This window comes from Rhea pennata, chromosome 26 (genome assembly GCF_028389875.1).
Source record: "Rhea pennata isolate bPtePen1 chromosome 26, bPtePen1.pri, whole genome shotgun sequence".
NCBI classification, from domain to species: domain Eukaryota; kingdom Metazoa; phylum Chordata; class Aves; order Rheiformes; family Rheidae; genus Rhea; species Rhea pennata.
In genome coordinates this window covers 5777846-5797184 of record NC_084688.1, presented here as the reverse complement: position 1 = coordinate 5797184, position 19339 = coordinate 5777846, and the positions used below count along the sequence as shown (strand labels likewise).

The following is a 19339-nucleotide window of genomic DNA, read 5'->3' as shown; positions in this document are numbered from 1 at the left end:
CGACAGTCGCGATAGGAGCGAGGTGTCCCGGCGCGGCGGGGCTGTCACGATAGGAACGGGTATACCTGACGCCGGCGGTGTGCTCAGCCTGGTGGAGCTGTCGCAATACGAGTGGGTAGCCCTGAGGGTTGGTGGGGCTGTCGCGATAGGAGTGGGTGTCCCTGATGTCGGCGGTGCGCTCAGCCTGGTGAGGCTGTTGTGACAGCAGCAGGGGGCCCTGAGGCCAGCGGTGTGCCCAGCCCAGCAGGGCCATCACAACAGAAGCAGTTGCCCGCGCAGCCGACCGTGGGCTCCAGCCGGCTTGCCGTGCTCGTCGCGATACAAGCGGCTGTCGCCATGTCCCTTCAGCCTCCTTTCTGGCGGGCGATACCACCCCCGCATCGTCCCCACCTCGGGGTGCTGCTTGGGGCCCTGCCGCGGGTGCCGGGCCTGGCAGCCTGGCCTCGCGCTCTCCGTCGCTCCTAGGTGCGAAATGGAGGCGGACGGAGCGATCGACTTCGGCGCTCTGGAGAAGGAGCTGCGGGCGGCCGTGGCTGCCGACGAGAAGTACGAGAGGGAAAACAGCGCCAAGTTCCGGGCCGTGCACCAGAAGGTGGCATCTTACGAGGAGTTCAGGTCTGCCGAAAGCTGTCCTCGCAGTGCGGTTGTCCTCAGTCACGGAAAGTTTTGTTTTGTTTCACGTCCTGCAGAGATCTGTTAACGTCCTCGGCTGTATTCCCTCGGGTTTCAAGGGATTAGGATTGCGCCGGTCGGTGTCACTTTTCTAAGTCGGCAGCGCCCAGTGCGTAGCACTTGGTATTCCTGACACAGAGCCAGCACAACCTTATGCATAATGGTGATTAATTCTGAGACTTTTTAGAGACAGACCTAAGCTCACTACACACTAATGTGATCACGCAACTGTTTTTGTCCTAACCTCCCTTCCCTCAGGCTCTTCCAGCCTCGTGCAGTGATGGTGGTACAGAGGGACAAGGTGATGCATGGTCCTCAGCACCCCGTTCAGGGTGTTCTTGCTCTCGGAGTCATCATCATGTAGCGAAGGCTCTGAGCAGATTTGAAACACAGTTCTGGGAGGGCAGAGGAGCTCTTTGAAGGCAGCCAGTGCAGAATGCTCCTACTGCCACCCTGACCGCCTGAATATGAGGAGGAATTTCTTTACTGTGAGAGGGACAGAGCACCGGAACAGGTTGCCCGGAGAGGTTGTGGAGTCTCCTTCTCTGGAGATATTCAAAACTCACCTGGATGCAACCCTATCTAACATGCTGTAGGTGACCCTGCTTGAGCAGGGAGGTTGGACTAGATGATCTCCAGAGGTCCTTTCCAACCTTAGCCATTCTGTGACCCTAGTTGTTGCCCATCAAGTTCTCATCCACTGATATCCACAGCCAGATCTGGATGGGTCCAGGAATTTGAGCACCCCTTGACAAACTGATCGATGACTAAAGTAAACTGCATTCATAGTCTCACCTCCAAAAGCAATCAGTCAAGCTAACAGATCTGTGGAAGGGAAGGAAAACTTTAAAATGGTATTTTCTGTCTTCTGGTCCCTTTCAGTGAGTTCCTGTGAGAGTGTTTCTATGCTGCAGAGTTTTCTCAGTGTAGTATCAGTTGGTTAAAATACGAAAAAAAAAAATCACATTCCTGCTATGTCTACAAAATCTGCAATGCAGCTGTATCATTAAAGACAGAAGTAATCTGAGGGAGGTAACTGAACAGCTTCCATCTGTGGGTGTGGTGCCCTTACTAGAGAGGCCTGCTGGCACAGTAGCAGTGGCCTGAGCTGCTCAAAAGATCTCTTGCAGCTAATTACTGAGGACTATCTAGAAACAGAAAGATTCATCCCACAGAACAAGAGGAACCACATGAGCCATTAAGTCCTGGCTGCTGTGGTGATAGACATCAATGTAATAAGACACTGAATTCACATGAATACACATAAACATACCTTCCAGCACTGTGTAAAGTACAAAACAATCCCTAGGCACTGTAGGAAATTAGGATCTTTCCTGTGAAAGTCTAAAAGTGACAAAAACTTCGGTGTACCATGAGAAAAGGACAGGAAAAAGTATCATGCCATTTCCTTGGGCCCTGGATCTGGCGAGGACTATTAGGTGAAAATGCCCATCTTGTGTTCTGCATGCTGGGGAGGAACCATCACAGTGCTTGGTAGCAGTCCAGCCTACGAGGAAACTCCTGCTTGGTTGATCCTGATGACTGGATTAATACTGAGTATGCGAGCAAGACGTACTTGCCAGATGCCCTGTGCGGTATCTTTTCTCTTCCTCTGATCCATCTATGATGCTTCATGATCTTATGTGAATCCAGATCTTGTTTGATACTTATCATGCCACAAACTCAGAAATTGCCAGCCTCATAGGAGGCACTGCAGAAGAGACTCAAAGCCTGGAAGTATTAGATCTTGCTAAATATCCCATTCCCCTTCTGTTACCTGCAGGGATATCGTGCTGGCATCACACTTGAAGCCTCTAGAGAAAAAGGATAAAGTGGGTAAAAAACGAAACCTGCTGTGGAATCCTTGTGCAACCCACGCTAAGGGCGAGCAAGCCAGCAACGTGGAAATAGCCCAGGTGAGAGAGAGACTTTCTGGGACTTTGTCCACATCTAAAAATCACTCTGGAATAATTTGAGATATTATTTTAAAGTGCAAGAGATATTCAAAAATATTTCTATGTGGGAATAAGCCCTCAAAATCCCCAGAAATACTGGAATTAGATAACTGCAGGGTTCAGTCATAGCCCTATTTTGTGTCTGACAAGGTGTGCACAAGCTGCTTCAAAAAGAGGCTGTTTCAACCCGTTGGGAATCTAGTGCAGTGTCAGACCAGAGCTCCTGATATCCCACCTCTGACGGTGGCCAGTAGCAGATTCTTGCAGAAGAGTGCCCTCCCTTGACCATACACTTCCAGCTGGCTGCAGTTTAGAGACTGAGAGCCAGCCTGTGCCTGAGGATCATCACATTTAATAGCCACAGGTGACATATCTTCTATGATATGACCACTTCTTTTTCACCCCACAATTTAATTCTGCATGCTATGAAAAAGTACTATTTTCTTTGCTTTAAACCTGCTTCTTGATGAGTTCCTTGGATGCTCCTTAGTTCTTCAACTGTGGGAATCAGCAAATAAGCATTTCCTATCCAAGCCAGTTGTGATTTGGCTGACACCTGTCCTACCCCCTTCAGTGGACTCTGTCCAACTTGAAGAGTCCTAGTCAGTTTAATGCCTTCTGGTACAGAAAGCATTCTGGACCTCCAACCACCCTTGCTTCCCTTCTCTTCTCCAGCGCTAGCTTTTTCTTGTGCAAAAGGGTAGCCAAACTGCAGGCAGTATTCGAGGTATGGTTGCCGTATGGATCGACAGTCACAAAACAGTCTTTTTGTTTTATTCTCAATTGCTTTCCTACTAACTCCCCGCACTGGCTTTGCCAGTTTGACTGCTGCTGAGCCTGAGCCGATGTTTTCAGAAGAATATTCACAATGACTTTTCCTGGCCCAGTGATACGGTGGCAGGGATAGTTTCTTGCCTAATGGGAGCTACAGCAGAGTCTATCACTGAACATGTAGTTGGAAATATTTCCCGTGGACGCTTCTCACAAGTATCTCATGAATTTTTTGACAGTGATTTTCATTTGCCTGTTATTATGAGATCCTTCTGCAAGTCTTCCAGGCAGCTTTAGATTTGGCTACACTGAACAGTGTTCCTCCTAGAGGAAATTCTGTTCCTAATCTCATTAGTGCTTGGGCTCTGATCTCCAGGGCATCTACATTTTGTATTTAAACACAGCCTGTTATTGCTGTGACTTGTTTTCACTCTCTGTATAAAAGCCTAAATATTTTAATCCTACTTCAATCTGTGCCTCAGTTAAGTTGGCAGTGATGAGTTCAGCAGTCTGATCGCATGTTGGATAAAACAGATTTCCTTTTATCTGGAGATGCCACATTCAGCGTGTCTCTCTCTTTTAGTCCAAGCACTTTACCACAGGAATACCCATAGGAACGTAGTATGTAAGGAAAGGGTGTGCTAAGGGCATCAGAACAATTTTGGGGTTTTACATCCCATATCTTTTATCTCCTCATGTCTTTGATTTGCTTCATGGTGTTTGAGATGGAGTAGAGGTTTTCACTGAAGTATCACAGTCTCCAGCAGATCCCTTCCTGAGCAATGGCAGTCGATCCAGGCTCAGCAGTGCATCTGAGTAGTTCTGGTTAGGGTTAGGGTTTCTCCACTAGTTATCTTCCACACTGTGTTTTGTGTCTCACCCATTCTTCTGTTATTTCCTTCTGAAGTTCTCTGGTTCCCTTTGGGCTTGACTAATCAGATATTTATTTGTCTTTTTGCACATTTTGCCACATCGCTAGCTTTATGCAGCCCTTTATGCTATCAAAGCCTGTATCCACATCCATGGATTGGTAAGGGAGGATAAAAATTTTCGAGTGGGAACAAAACACGAGGAACTCAGCAACTATTTTTCCCTCCAGGAACTAGATCAACTGCCTGGAACCTCTGCTGAATTTTACAGAGATTGGCGCAGATGCTTAAAAAGTGGAAAAGAAAAATATCAGCTTTTACTTAAACTTGAAGGCAAGGCCTTGGGCAGAATCTTTCAGGCTGACCTGGGTTTTGGCCTGCTGGGTGAATTCCTTACTGTGCTGGCAGAGAATATCTGTCATGAAGACCGAGATGCCGTCCTGCAGATCTTACAGAGCCTTTCCAGCACCAAGCGCTTTGGGTTGAATGTGGATCTTCTCAGTGAGTCGGAGAAGGAGAGCAGCAAGGATTTGTTTAGAAAGCTGCAGAGCATGAGCAGAAGTTATTGGACTGCTGATCATCCCAATGGTGGCAAAGCAGAGGGAGAAGACCATCTCACAAGCACCAGTTTGCAAAAGGAAGCTGAGGAAAAGATAGTGATGGAGCTGATGAAATGTTATCAAGTTGGTTGAAGCAGCAGAAGCACGATGGCCATGCAGGAACAGAGTGCAAATGGGGCTCCCAGCCTGACTTTGTCATCAGACCCTGTGATGGAGACTTACAGATAAATCAGACACTTTTAGAGTGTTGCTGATTGCGTTTCCCTCCGTATCCGGTATTCACCAAGAGCAATAGCTCTGCACAAATAAAAATTAGTTGCAGAGAAGACTGTGTTGTGATCTCTGGGGCAGAGTGTCCTCACAGAATGACTCTGTGATAATCTCTTAGGTGAGGAAAATAACCGAGGGAAGGAAAAACTGGGCTGGTATTTATGGAGGAGAAAACAAAACCCAAATAGTTCCTTCTCTTTTTCATCTCTGTCCACGTATTTCTGGTCATGCAGATGATTTAAGAAATGTGGTCAATGACATTTTCATGTTTATCCATGCAGCCACTGAAGAATTGGCTGATGGAGGTGGGAGTGTGAGGCAAGGTGGTGTATCCAGGACTGGTCCAACTAGGTGCTATTTTAAGCAGTGCACAGGGTAAATCCCAGAGATCCTGTTACCTCATGACCCTGTGATATCAGACACGATCTGGTTTGCCTAAATTCCACATAAATTGAAATTTAGATGGAGTCAACAGGCATCAATCCAAGAAAGAGACTCTCCAACACTGCCTAGTATTGCTTCTAAATTGAGTAGTTTTTCCATTTTGGCTGCTAACTTCCCAGGTGTCTCCAAGTATTCAGAAAGTCCCTCAGATGGCACAGCTCAGCACCTACCCATCAAGCTCTTTCACAGTTCTAGTCTGGGAAGATGTGGGAGGAGCTGAGGAGCCCAGTGTATGTTAAACTGCTCAGACTCCCTTGAATTCAGTTCAGAAACAACTGCCAGGTTTGTTTTGTTCAGCAATCCAGCTGGAGGAACAGAAGGTAGAGTTGCCCCCAGCTGACAACACACAGGCAACACACAGAGCTGTGGGAGGTTGTGGTTCTTGTTCTTGCCGGACAGTGATGGCTCAGACCCAGAGCCTCCCTACCCTGACATTCAGGCTCTGCAAAGGTCCACGTTGGAGTTAAGGAGAGACTGTCTGGGATGGCTTTCTGGTGGGAAGCAACGGGCTCTTCTATCAGGAACGTTTTTGCTATTTACATCAATCAATCACAAAGTAATCCTGAAAGAGAGGTGGAAATCAAGGGTTCTCCTTCCATGGCTAAGCAGCCTGCTCCTAAAGTGTAGAGTCATTGTTGCTCCTAATTCAGGATATTTTTATGACTGCAGTGGATTGGTTTCCAGCTGATGTGTGAGTATCTTCGCTACCCTACCGCTGAGCCTTTTCTCCTGCTTGCTACTGTGCAAACTGGATGTTAGGATAATTCCTTATTCCTCCCAGATTTTGGAGTTGGATTGAAACCTCAGAAGACTTTCTGGTGGGAACTGCTGCAGTGCTTTCGGCAAGTCCCAAGGCTCAGGGCTTGTATTTGTATTTCGTCTGAAGGGTGGGAGCAACCTCCTGCATCCCCATCTTTTGGGAGAAGCAAAATCCCTGTTGTTTGCTTGGAAGACTCGGGAGAAATGAAATGCAAGTGCTGAGCTCCTCCTCAAAGGAGAGGCTGCATGAATGTTAGCAGGATGAAGGGCTGTTTGACTGGGATCCGTTTCCCCAGCAGCCAGTTCATGGTCTGAGCCTTTGCTCAAAAAGTGCAAGAGCTGATTTGAAGGTCTGGCCAGGTTCAGCACGGAGCAAATAGCTCGCCTTTACGATAGGAGAGATGCATTTAAGGCCTCCAGGGCTGGCACCAGCATTAGTGCAGGCGAAGACAATGTGAATGAAAAGCCTCACTTGCCTGCTCAGAGAGGGAAAGTCTCCAACACTACCTGTGCTGAGGGGCTTCAGCACACAAAAGCACTTGGAAAACTGACAGGGAAGATGTATAGTCTAAATACTATGTTTGAAACCCTTTGTTTTGGGCTACAGAGAGCAGCTGTGGTTGGAACAGGTTCTTCTCTCTGTTCCTCGCACACAGAGTGATAAGTAAAATCCGTACCATTTCCTGCACATGAATCTTTCAAAAAAGCTTGAACGGTGGAAGCTTGTTCCCACCACAGTGGGTGCCCATCTACCCTGAGGTCAGTATCTTGCCTCCACAGTTGTGCTGCTCAAATGATCTGGTTGCCCGTTGCCGTCCGTTGCAGCAGTGCTGGCCTTTTGGCAGTACCAAGATGCAAAGCGTAACGTACGCTGTGCTGAAAAGAGCCGTGTGGGGTCAGAGCATGTTCTGGGGGTGCACGCACTCTAGAACAGATGCGAGAGAGAAAATAAGGGTTCTAGAGTCCGTGTCCCGGGTGGCCCAGGGACAGCCTTGCCCCAGAGAGGGATGAACGTGCTCTACCGGAACAGCACGCTCTTGTAAATGCTTCCTGGCAACTATTAAGCTAGGACAAGATCTTTGCTACTCTTTCACCTCTGCTGCCAAATACACTGCAGGTGGGGGCTTCGACTGCCAAAGTCTCTTACAAACCCCACCTTTGTCAAACAACCTGTTGTGGGCATGCTTTCTCTGCCCTGGGGCTGCTGCCCCATTAACCTCACGCTCAGTTTTTGGCCCTTCTTGCTGAGGACGCAGCCGCTTCTATCATCGTGCTGACTGCAGCGACCCAGCCGACACGATGGAGGCGAGGCTGCTGGGAGTCACCGTTCTCCTCTGCATAGTAGATGTTCTCCACGCCTTTGCAATCGAAGAGAAAGATGACATATTCAAGCGAATGGCTTGTCCTGCTTTCCTGCTCTTTGAGAATGCCGCTTATTTGGCTGATATGACCTTCGAGCTCCCTTGCAACTGCAAGCCAGAAGAGGTCGCTTCTGTAGTCTGGTACTTCCAGAAGGATGAGGGCAGCCACCAAACCACGGTCCTGACAGACTTTGCTGGCACCATGGTGGTGGACTCGGGCCAGATCCACGTGGGCAGTGATGTGCTGAAGCGTTTCAGTATCCGCCTGTTCAGTCTCATCGTTTTCCGGGCCCAGGCTGAGGACTCGGGCCTCTACCTGTGCGGCACAAAGAAAGGGGACTTCTTTTACGGCTATGACGTGGACGTGCAACCAACCAAGCGCATCACGGTGGCTTTTATGGACAGAGGTCAGCACTCTCAAGAGGATTACACCAAGAAGGTCTTCAGCCTTTTCACCACTTTCTGGGACTGGACCAAATGTGACCGCTGTGGAGTGAGGGGCGAGCAACGGCGAATCGGTCTCTGCTACGTGAGGAGCGCCCAGCTGCACCCCCGGTACCGCACCGCCGTGCCCAACGTGACGTCATGCGGCTCGAAGGCTGTCCCCTCACATTTCCACCACCCTGGCCGACTCCGGAGGCCGGAGGTGGTCATCCGAAGCTGCCTGACACCTTGCCCGAAGGAGGAGGTCCCCGAGGAAGGAGTGCGGGCCATTTCTAACATCATTTCAAAGCTTGGCCAAAAGCCCTGGCAGCCTCCCATCCCCACGCAGCTGCACAAGCACCCCGCTGGAAGCGGGCTGGTCATTGCCTGCCCAGGGGCCAGACCTGAGCACGCCGTGGCCTGGGACAAAGGCTCTGTTCGGCTCTACCGCTCCCACTACCTCCTCGGCGTCAACAAGAGCATGCGCATCTTCATCGACCACGGCAACCACCTGCACATCCTCCGCGTCCGGCTCAGCGACAGAGGCACCTACTACTGCTGGCGGGAGGGTAAGCTGGTGGCCGGCTTTCGGCTCAGCGTCAGCTACGAGAGCCAGCACAAGCGGACACTGGACAATCCCGAGACTACGTATGCCATCAAGACCATCCTCACGAGCTACGTCCTCATCACCATCATCTTCTTCGGTATCCACCTGTGCCGCTGCTGCAGGCGGCTCTTCCAGTGCCCTCCCAGCACGTAGCGTCCCCACTGCAGCCTTGGGCAATTACTTATCACTATTATGACTTGGATCGTTCTCCCTCGGGCTGTTGAGAAGCATCCTACACTCGATTAGAAATAAATGTGAGCAAAATGCTACCTGCTCACTCGCTCTTTTTCAAGGCAAGAAGGGATCATGAAGATCAAAGCTGAAAGCCTGCCATGGTCCAGGATGTTGTGGCTTGGAAAGGACAGGCTGGGATTTAGGAGTTCTGGAGTCTGCTCCTGGTCATACCACTGGCTTGCAGTGTGATTTTGACCTCAATATAGTCGTTTTTAAGAGAATACTTTGAGTTGTTGTAGTACTTTCTGGCCAAGCGTTACAGAGTTGTTGAACCACCTCAGTGATTCTTCAGAGCTGTTTTGTTAATGGGCTGCTGTAAAAAGACCCGTCGAAATATTTTACTCTGACTTATTCTTTCTTACTTTCCTTACTTTTTAAAACATATTTCTTTTGCTGAAAACTTTGAGTGTTCATTTGAGCTTTTTAGCTAGAGCAAAACCATTTTTATGAAATGTGGAGCTTTTTAACTTTTTTCATTTTTGAAGGAAAAGAAAAAAGAAATTTCAAAACAAAATCAGTGTATTTCTTCGGAAATTTCCCTATGTTGTTTTTTTTTTTTTTGTTGTTTTTGTTTTTTAACTTGCCCAACTCAGCATGGGTCTGTGAGCTATTTGCAAGCCAACATTTGCCAGCGACAGAAGATGTCCTCCAAAGAGGATGGCATCTCCAGAAGGTCTCTTGTCACCTGGTGTCCTCTTGTCTGTACTAACCCCAAGCGCTGCTCCAAAGGAAGACACACACACCACATAGATGGCGTGCAGGGTCTTGCAGCAACTTCCACCAGCAAATATCTCCAGGTTCATCCCTGGCTGGTGTCCTTCCCAGCCGGGGCTGGCCTTGGGCTCCCAAATTCCTCACGTCCTTCTCTGATGCCTGCTCACCTGCAGCATTTTCCTGCTGTTTGCAAGTACAACCTTTCCTAGCTGGCCTTACAAATCAACCAACAGTCCTGACAGCAACAGAAGATCCCGGGAGCTTCCCAAGTGCAGCAGTTTGGCTCATACAGGGAAGGAGCTGGATTTGGGGTTGAAGACCCCAGATCACTGCTTTTCCTCTCTCCTGGGAAGGGACTCTCTCCTGCTCTGCTGCCCATCTGCTGGCTCCAGGCTGCTTATTCCTGTGCCTGCCTCCTCCCATGCTGCCATCGCTTATGGGCTTTCAAACCATGCCATGAATAGCCAAGTGTGTTGGCCATGCCTTGGGGTTCAAGGCTTAGCCTGTGTCCCCTGGTGATTAACCCTGCCGGCAGCCCTGCTTGGGCTCCCAAAGGACCTTGCAGCCCTCGATAGCCCCGAGTAACCTACGGCACTGGCTGCTTTTCCTGCCGGCGGCTCAGGGGCCAGCATGGAGAGCAGACTGCAGGCATGACCATCAAAGCATGGCATTTGCATTAGCTTTATTTCTCGTCTCATGCTGCTGCGGACATTAGTACATTGCTTCAGTAGCGATGTGTACTGCAAACGCTCCAGCTGGAGGCTGCTTGAGCACAGCCTGGATCATCCCAGGATGCAGGACGCGGAGGACCAGATGAACCCCTTGACCCCAAGCCATCCTCAGCCTGACCTTGGGACCAGCCATTGCAGGGACCCCATGGCAGTGAGTACCACCTAAAAGGCATTTGCAGGGCACCCTTGAGTGGGGCTGAGTCCCAGATGCCGGGCAGTACCTAGGTCTCCCCTAGCAACACCCTTTGCATCCAGGGATGAGCTTTCCGGAGTTAGCGTCTACAAAGCATGCTGAGCACCAGAGCCAGGGGACGAGAGGGATGGCACCCTAGTGGCATCCCATGTGCTCATCACTACGGGCTTACAGGGTAAGGGATGCACCGCTGCGTTGTTGCTCCTATGTTAAGTGGCTCGGGCAGCGTAGCTGAAAAACGGGGCAGGTTTTGTTTGCAGTCGCCAGATAAATCTGAGGTGGGGGCCGGAGGGTTTGCCAGCGAGCCCTGGTGCCCCACGGAGCTGCCCTGTGCCAGGCTGCAGCCCTGCCTGGACTAGTGGTATGTGATGGTCCAGATGAGTGGAACAAGGGTGGATGAAGAGGGGGACAGGGGATTTCTTCCCAATGCCCCCTTTACATGTCTGCATGGGGAGCCAGGCACGGCAGGGATTAAAGCTCGTGCAGAGCCAGGTCCCCATCTCACCACGGTGGGAAAACAGTGGTGGGACTTGTACTGCAAGCCCAGGTGGGACAGGCAGAATGAGAATGGCTCCAGCCTTCCTTCCCAAGCACCTCCTGCTCCTGAGAGCACCCCTGGGTCCCTGGACACCCTCGATCTCCTCCTCCTCGTCGTCTCTCCGCCTTTCACTCCTCTCCTCTTCATTTTCACCTGCGTAGGAACCTCCCAAGCGAGGGACCAGGCACATGGCATTGCATGACCCTTTGCCATGAGCCCCGGAAACTGTTTTCCCCATCATGGTGATGGAGGCAACTTGGTGGTGGATACCCCATTGGAATCACGTGGCTCCATGCCAGGGAATGCCACTACAGCCAACCCACCCCACTGTACCCCATATGGCCATGCCCACCATCACTCCAGCCACTGGAACCAGAGTTCCTGACACTCCTCTTTATCCCAGTTTCATCACTGCTTTGCAGCATCCCAACAGCACCATGTTTTCCTTGCGCAGTTCGATCCTCCCCTTTCTGTTCTTGGCTAAGCCTGATGCTCACTGATGGGGAAAGGTCCCTTGCCGGCCAGTACCTCGTCCCCTCAAACTCCTCCATGATGCTCAGGATCTGGACACACTGGGGAGCCTGAGGGTGGCCTCGCAGTGCAGAGGGCAGGTAGCAAGGCAGGATGCAGGGAGAGATGCTCTTTGTGCACAGAGATGTAGACAGGACAGGTTCCCTCCCCGGACATTGGCCAAGCCAGATATCCAAAGCAAATGCTGGCACAGCCCCTCCAAAACCTTGACCTCTCTGCATCATGGAAGCTCAGCAGCATCCTGGGCGAGGAGAGCTTGGCTCTGCCTGAGCACCGCTCGCCTCTGCCCTGTAACACCCGGCTCCTCCCTGCACAGTGCGTGGTCAGCGGGGGTGTTTTGCCAAGCCCCTGCACAGGGAACAGGCATCAGCGGGGTCCCTGTGCCCCAGGGAGAAATGTCCCAGCCAAAGCACAGCCCAGATGTCAGGACCACCAGCTCCTCCAGTTGGACCATCGAGGCAGTGACCCATGCCTGGCCACAGGGCTCCCTCACAGCAGCTGGGCATGGGACAGCAACCAGGATCTACATAGCTACAGCTACAAGCGTGCGTCTGCTGCTAGTGTCCGCCGGTGTCTTCCCCAGCCTACACCACCTCCTTGTGCTCCTGCTTGGACTCCTTGATCACCTGGAGGCAGAAGGAGAAGGATCATCACCCAGGGCTTGGCCTCTCCTCCCTGGCTGAGCCCTCCTGGGTTCCAAGCAGGCTCAGGAATGGGGACAGGGGTGGGGAATGGCTTTCTCCGCAAGATGCCAGGCTCAGACTCCATCATAGTCCAGAGCCAGCTCTCTGCCCAGGCTGCTCCTGGGGTTGAGAGATGGTGGTATAAGGTGGGTGACTGCTCGCCCTGTTGGGAAGACAGAGGACACTGCAGGGCAGCAGGGACAGAACAGAGGTCGTATGGGAGGCACAGACAAGGACTTCCCACCTCTCCATCTCTGGTCTCCACAGTTTTGACCACGATGCTCCTCTTCAGGTGAGCTTCTGACACAGATTTGGTGTCCAGGCTAGTCTCTAGGGGACATAAGCAGGATGCGGTGGTGACCCTGTACCCTAGCCATAGGCCCTTCACTCAAGCAGAGTGCTCAGACACAGTGACTGAAAGGGATCAGGACAGGCTGGGAAACCCCAAATCATGGGTGGCAACAGCCATGAGGACGTGACCAGCCTCAGGGAGATGGTTGGCCTTGGGAACACGGTTGGCCCTGGGGATGTGGCCATGGCACACTCCTTATCTCCCACTGTGGGAGATCATGGAGGGACCCCCACCTTGACACAGCAGGTCAACACCATAGATAGAACTCAGGAGTCCTGATTCCTTGGGATTCAAAGAAAATTCTCCCAATCCCTCTGGATTGGGCAGGAAGAGACAACATGTTTCCTTCCATGGACACCCCAGGCATTCCCAGCCCTCCTGCTCACACTAGCATTGCAGCTGGCCTGCCACCACAGAGCCCCAGACCTCCCCTCCATCCCAGCATGTGGCCTCACCTCGGATCTGCAAGTTGGAGAAGGTCTGCACAGGTATGGTGATCCTGTGGGAGCGATGGGGAGACATCAGCAGGGCATGTGGGCAGGGGCTGTGAGATGGGGGTCCCCAGCACCCCAGGTGCATCCAGCAGCACTGGGGCAGCAGGGCTGGAGAATTGCCCCCCAAAGGGATGGATGTCCTGGACGGACCACAAGGGCTGGAGGATGGTTTGGGGCATGGCCAGGAGAAGGGAAAGATTGGCATCCAACTGGGAATGGGCCCCGCTGTGCCTTCACCTGCTCTCCTCGCCCTCCAGCAGCTTGCGGTATGTGGCAATCTCAATGTCCAGGGCCAGCTTGACGTTGAGCAGGTCTTGGTACTCCTGCAGGTGCCGTGCCATCTCCTCCTTGAGGCTGCGGATGTCCTCCTCCAGCCGCATGACCGTGTCCTGGTAGCCAGCCGTCTCCAAGGCGTAGCGGTCCTCCATCTCCCGCAGCTGCCTCTCCAAGGACTCATTCTTGAGAGAACAGAGTGGCCATGATACCTTCTGCCTCCACCTTCATCCTGAAACTTGGGCGCCTCCCTCATCCAGCACCTACCGAGCCTCTCAGAGCCTCCAGGTCGCACGTGAGGGCCTGGAGCTGGCGCCGGTAGTCGTTGGCCTCCTGCTTGGCCAGGCGCAGGGCCTCTGCGTGCCGGGCCGCCGCATCTGTCAGGTCCGCAAACTGGGCAGGCACAGGCCACAGGTTAGGGCCACCGGAGTAGGGACAGCATCAGGGGCTGTGCCCTGGTACCCCTGCTCCTGTGGGAGGGATGTAGTCCTGATGGCACGTGGCATGAGGACATGACCCTGCTCCCAGGGGAGGAAGGGACAGTGATATGGCTCTGATGGCAGATGTTGCTCGGGATGTGGCCCTGCTCCCACAGGAAGGAGGGATGGTGCTAGAGGATGAAGCCTTGATGCCATGTGACACTGGGGACATGGCCAGCCCTCAGGGGTCACTGAGGTGGTGCATGTGCAACATGTTGTTGGGGACATATTTCTTTAGGGACAGCCCCTTTGGGACTCACCACCGACGGGACGTTGCCGCTCCCCATGGGAGGGCAAGGGAACCAAAACAGCGTGTGGGATGCAAGAAGGGACAGCAGGGACACTCGCTCCACAGGTGCAGAGCTACCCAGACCCAAGGTTCAACCCCAGCCCAGAGACGTGGTGGTGACATCCTCATGGTGGTGACAGCCAGGTCCTGAATGCCACCACCCCTGGCAGCACCGGGGCATCATCAGCTGCTCTTGTGCCCCAGGCTGGCCCCAGCTGGCAGTGGCATGTCCGGAGGAGCATCCCTTGTACCTTGGACTTGTACCACTCCTCGGTCTCCTGCATGTTGCTGGCCGCCATGGACTCGTACTGCGTGCGGATCTCCCGCAGGGCCGTCGTCAGGTCCGGCTTGCTCACGTCCATCTCGATGTGCACCTGGTGCTGGGCCAGCTGCTCCTGCAGCTCGCGCAGCTCCTGCCGAGGCACCCACAGCCATCAGCCTTGGTGGCCCTGCAGCTTCCAGCCCCGCGTGCTGCCCGGCCGTGACAGTACCTCATCGTGGACCTTCCTCAGGAAGGTGATCTCCTCCTGCAGGGAGCTGACCCTGCGCTCCAAGTCCAGACGAGCCAGTGCGGCAGCATCCACGTCCTGTCATGGGAGGGAGGAAGAGGAAGGATGGTGTCACCTGGCCTATCAACGGCCTTGCCCCAGCCCAGCCCAGCACCTACTGGCTCCTTCCTGCCTAGCTCTGCCTGTCCCCAAGTGTCCCAGCCTGTCCCCGAGTGTCCCAGGCTGTCTCTGCCCATCCCTGTCTGTCCCAGCCATCCCTGCCTCTAGCCTTGCCTGTCCCCTGCCCATCCCAGTCCACCCTGCTGGTCCTTGAGGGTCTCAGCTGGTCCCTGCCTGTCCCTACCTGTTCCCGACCATAACTCTGACCATCCCTGCCTGTCCCAGACCAGCCCTGCCCAACTCTGCCTGTCTCCTGCCCAATTCTGCCTGTCCCTGACCATTCCTCCCTGCCCCTAGCTCTGCCTGTCCCTTGCCCATCCCAGTCCACCCAGCTGGTCCCTACCTGTCTCTATGTGTCCCTGCCCCCAACCCTGCCTGTCCCTGCCCACGGCTGTGTGTCCCTGCCTGTCCCCTGCCCATCCCTGCCTGTCCCCTGCCCATCCCTGCCTGTCTCAGAAGATCCCTGCCCAACTCTGCCTGTCCCTGCCCACGGCTGTCTGTCCCTGCCCGTCCCCTGCCCATCCCTGCCTGTCCCAGACCATCTCCAAGTGTCTCTGCCCATCCCCTGCCCATCCCTGCCTGTCCCTGTCCATCCCAGTGTGTCCCTGCCCCCCAGGCTGCCCTGCTCCCCAGGCTGGGGGGCAGGATGCGGCCCGGGCCCTCACCTGCCTGTAGGCAGCCAGGGTGCTCTCGGCCTCCAGCCGCAGGGTCACCTCGTCCTGGAGCCTGCGCCCGCGCGGACACCCGCCGTTACTCCTCGCTCGCTAGGGCCCGTCGGTCGCTCAACTCGTTACGCGGCGTTACCCGTTGGGCGCCGTTGCTCATCGCGGTGGCCCGGGCACCGGCGTCAGCGCACGGCCCCGTGTCCCCACCCCCCACCCTGTGCCACCCACGCGTGGGCCCCGTGCCACCCACCCGGGACACGCACAAGCCTCATGTGTCCCTCGTCCTCTCCCCCTCCCCCTGCCACTGGCTCCCGCTGGCCCCCACGAGGGCTCAGCCCCAGCCGTGCGGTGCCACCTCCATGGACCCGGCTCGCTGTGTCACACGTGTCCCTTGCACGGGGGTCCCCGGGCGCACGTGCACGGGCACAGACACGGACACACAGACTTGCATGCACAGACACGGACACGGCTGCGCGTGGCCATGGCCACACGGACACGGACGCGCATGCATGCGCGGGCACCGACACGGCCACGCGTGCATGGGCACAGCCGTGCGTGCGTGGCCGCGTGTGCACAGACATGGACGTGCACGCAGGGACACGCACGGCCCTGCCCTGCCCTTGGCTCCGAGCTCGCACCTGAAGCAGCGCCTCCTCCAGCCCTGCACGCGCCCGCACCCAGCAGGCACCCGCTGAGCACCCACGGGACTGAGCACCCATGACGCAGCCCAGTTAGAGAGGGATCGACTTGGGGGTTGACCCCACTGCGGTGGGCTGGTGCCATGTCGTCCCCCCCCCAGCAGGACCCCGGCACACTGCGCCCTGCATCCCCTCCGTGCATGTGCCCAGAGGCCCATGGAGCCCCAGCTCATCCCACATCCCTTGGTGGGCACCATGGTCTTCCTCAGGAGCAGCCTGGGCCCCATCACCACCATGGTCCTCAGGGTCATCCCAGTCCCCATCAGCACTCTGGTTGCCGGGGCCAACCTGCTCCCCATCACCCACCCTTGTCCCTACCACCGTCATGGTTCCTGGGTCACCCTGGTCCTGGTGGCCACCCTGATTCCCATCTCAATGGCCATCCTGCTCCCTGGCACCATCCTGGTCCCCGTTATCACATTAGGGTCGCCCTGGTCCCAGCGGCCACCTTGGTCCCTGGGACAACCCTGGTCTCTATCACATCCCTGGTCCTGGTGACCACTCTGGTCCCCTCACCACCCCCATCTTGATGGCCCCTGTTGTCCCCATAACCCCCTGGTCCCGTCACACCCCTACTCCTGGGGCCACCCTACCCTCAGGGCTACTCCGAGCGGGACAGGGCCTTACTTTTGCCGGAGGCCACCAAGGTCCTCAGTGAGGTTGTCTCTCTCGATCTCCAGGCGAGCCTTGGCGGTGGTGAGCTGCTCCACGTGGTGCCGCAGGTCACGGAGCTCCTCCTGGTAGACGTCGGCCAGGCGCGAGGGCTCCTGGTCTCGCGCCTGGTTGAGCTCCACCACCAGCACCTTGTTCTGCTGCTCCAGGAGCCGGACCTTCTCGATGTAGCTGGCGAAGCGGTCGTTGAGCTCCATCATCTCCACCTTTTCGTTGGTGCGCGTCTCCCTGAACTCCGAGTTGAGCGCTTCAGCCAACGAGAAGTCCATCTTGCCCAGCCCCAGGCGGGGGCTGGAGCGGACGCCGAGGTGGACGCTCCTGGTCCGGGAGGGCACGAGCCGGGCCGAGGAACCGGCGGGTGGCCCCCAGCGCCCGGGGCTGGCGCGGGGCACCGGGACAGCGGCGGAGGTGCCGAAGCGGCGCCCGTAGGAGGACAGCCGCTGGCTCTCCATGGCGCGCGGTGGCCGCGCGGCGCCCGCCCGGCGGGTTTTATGCAGAGGGGCCGAGGCGGGCACAACCCCCCGGCTTTTGTGGTGCCCGGCGGGGAGGGACGAGGGTTGGCACCCTGCCCGGGCGCCGCAGCACGGCCCAGCAGCTCTGCTGGGCCCCCCCCCCCGCCCCCGCCAGGGCGCCGCGCGGGTGCCCGTGGGAGCCGGGAGGACGGAGACCCGGGGTGCTGCAGGCAGAGCGGTGCCGGGGCCCCGTGCACCCGCGTGCGCCCTGTGTAAGGTGCTGCAGCAAGCGTGTAGCTGCGCCCACGCATGCAGAGCTGCCACGAAGCCACTGGTAATACGTGTGCACACAGCTGTGCACGCGCACGTCCGTGTCCCCCGTGCACGTGTGCACACATGCACATGCACAGTGGTGCACATACGTGTCTGTGTCCCCTGTGCACATGTGCACATACGTGTGTACATGGCTGTGCATGCTTATGCCTGTGTCCCCATGCACGTGCGCACATTTGTGCACGCACAGCTGTGCACATGCACGTCTGTGTCCCCGTGCATGTCTGCACTTATGTGCACACACAGCGGTGCACGCACGTGTCTGTGTCCCCCATGCACGTGCGCACATATGTGCACACACAGCGGCGCACGCACGTGTCTGTGTCCTCCGTGCATGTGTGCACATATGTGCGCACACAGCTGTGCACATCCACGTCCGTGCCCCCGTGCATGTGTGCAGGTACACGCACACGCGGATGTGCACGTGCATGCCTGTGCCCCCCCGTGCACATACATCACGCATGCACAGCTGGGCACATACATGCCTCTCTCTCCACACATAAGTGCACGTACGTGCACACACAGCTATGCACATGCATGCACAGCTATGCACACGCACGCACAGCTATGCACACGCATGCCTCACGTGTGCACATACGCGTCCGCCAGCCCCGTTCAGGCAGCTCTGAAGGAAGTTTGGCCACGCGGAGGAAATGCTAATTAAGACAGAGTTTCATTAACTGTCTATTAAACCGGCCGAAATCAGCCCGGCCGGCACCGCTGGTGGCAGGGTGGCCCCGGCCCCCCGGTGGGGTGCCCACCCGTGCAACGGCTCGGGGTTATTTCCCCCCCCCCTTTCTTATTTTTCGCAACCACGGGAACGTGAGGAGGGGCCGGAGCCCCCCGCGCCCCTGGCTCCCTTCCCGGCCTCCCGCGCCCGGGCGCCGGAGGCTTTTCCAGCGCGGCGAGCGCCGTGAAAGGGGCTTTGTGTGCCGCGGGGTGGCGGGTGGCGCCCGGGGAAGGGGGGGGTGCTGAGGGCACCCGACCGCCCCGGCATAGCGATGAGGGTGCTTTTATGCCGGGCTGGCGCCGGGCCGCGGGCAGAGCGACGAGGCCGGATCGCGGGATTTTCCCAGCCTGCCGGACACGGCCCCCCCCTCCGGAGCGGCGGCGGCGTGGCTGCAAATAAGGGGTTGGGGACGCCAGGGCCTTGGGGACATCCCGGGTGGCAGCCGGCACCCCCAGGCCAGCAGGGACTGGGCGGCAGAGCAAGGGACGAGGGCGTTTTGGGGACACGAGGGACGTGCGCGCTGCCTTAGGGGACAGCGACGGCCAGCGGGTGGCCGGGACGGAGCCACCGAGGGTGACCGACCCCGATGGGGGAACAGCGGGGCCCTCAGGGGGGACGCCGCGGTGATGGGCCCCGCTGGCCGGCAGCTAGGTGGCAGCCGACGGCTGGGAAAGGCTCTCCCCACCCCACCACACCCCACCCCGGGCCCATCGAGAGCCCCGCGGGGCCGCGGCCCGGGGGGTTGCATCCCCCCGGCCGGACACAGGATGCTCCCGGGGGGCCGGACGCCTGGGCCCCGCCGCCGGACACCCGGCTCACGAAGGGGAGGCTTCAGCCAGGGGGAGCCGGAGGCAGGAATTAAATCACAGCGCTTCGTTCCCCAGCATCACACCCTCGAAGGGGCATAAAAAACTCCCCC

At 56.1% G+C, this 19339-nt stretch overlaps 3 protein-coding genes across 3 annotated transcripts; 2 read left to right on the top strand and 1 right to left on the bottom strand.

Moving 5' to 3' along the window:
- The first annotated feature begins 4 nt into the window (after positions 1 to 4).
- CCDC103 (coiled-coil domain containing 103) lies at positions 5 to 5106 on the top strand. The gene is made up of 4 exons (XM_062595815.1): positions 5 to 111; positions 466 to 615; positions 2456 to 2588; positions 4498 to 5106. The coding sequence occupies exons 2-4, from the start codon at positions 473 to 475 to the stop codon at positions 4957 to 4959; spliced, it is 738 nt and encodes a 245-aa protein (XP_062451799.1). The 5' UTR covers positions 5 to 111; positions 466 to 472; the 3' UTR covers positions 4960 to 5106.
- Positions 5107 to 7599: 2493 nt separating this feature from the next.
- Positions 7600 to 8844, top strand: FAM187A (family with sequence similarity 187 member A). Its single transcript, XM_062595373.1, has one exon. The coding sequence runs from the start codon at positions 7600 to 7602 to the stop codon at positions 8842 to 8844; it is 1245 nt and encodes a 414-aa protein (XP_062451357.1).
- Positions 8845 to 10306: 1462 nt separating this feature from the next.
- On the bottom strand, positions 10307 to 17357 carry GFAP (glial fibrillary acidic protein). The gene is made up of 9 exons (XM_062595532.1): positions 16861 to 17357; positions 15536 to 15596; positions 14694 to 14789; positions 14454 to 14615; positions 13702 to 13827; positions 13399 to 13619; positions 13123 to 13166; positions 12560 to 12645; positions 10307 to 12258 (listed from the first exon to the last, which is right to left on the bottom strand). The coding sequence occupies exons 1-9, from the start codon at positions 17355 to 17357 to the stop codon at positions 12217 to 12219; spliced, it is 1335 nt and encodes a 444-aa protein (XP_062451516.1). The 3' UTR covers positions 10307 to 12216.
- Positions 17358 to 19339: the final 1982 nt, after the last annotated feature.

Excerpts from the sequence above, each read along its gene's own strand:
- CCDC103 (XM_062595815.1), top strand. The coding sequence starts at position 473 with ATGGAGGCGGACGGAGCGATCGACTTCGGCGCTCTGGAGAAGGAGCTG. Across the intron at positions 616-2,455 it reads GCATCTTACGAGGAGTTCAG|GGATATCGTGCTGGCATCAC; the intron begins GTCTGCCGAAAG and ends TGTTACCTGCAG. Across the intron at positions 2,589-4,497 it reads GCAACGTGGAAATAGCCCAG|GAACTAGATCAACTGCCTGG; the intron begins GTGAGAGAGAGA and ends TTTTCCCTCCAG.
- FAM187A (XM_062595373.1), top strand. The coding sequence starts at position 7,600 with ATGGAGGCGAGGCTGCTGGGAGTCACCGTTCTCCTCTGCATAGTAGAT.
- GFAP (XM_062595532.1), bottom strand. The coding sequence starts at position 17,357 with ATGGAGAGCCAGCGGCTGTCCTCCTACGGGCGCCGCTTCGGCACCTCC. Across the intron at positions 15,597-16,860 it reads CTTGGTGGCCTCCGGCAAAA|GCTCCAGGACGAGGTGACCC; the intron begins GTAAGGCCCTGT and ends GCGCGGGCGCAG. Across the intron at positions 14,616-14,693 it reads TGAGGAAGGTCCACGATGAG|GAGCTGCGCGAGCTGCAGGA; the intron begins GTACTGTCACGG and ends GTGCCTCGGCAG.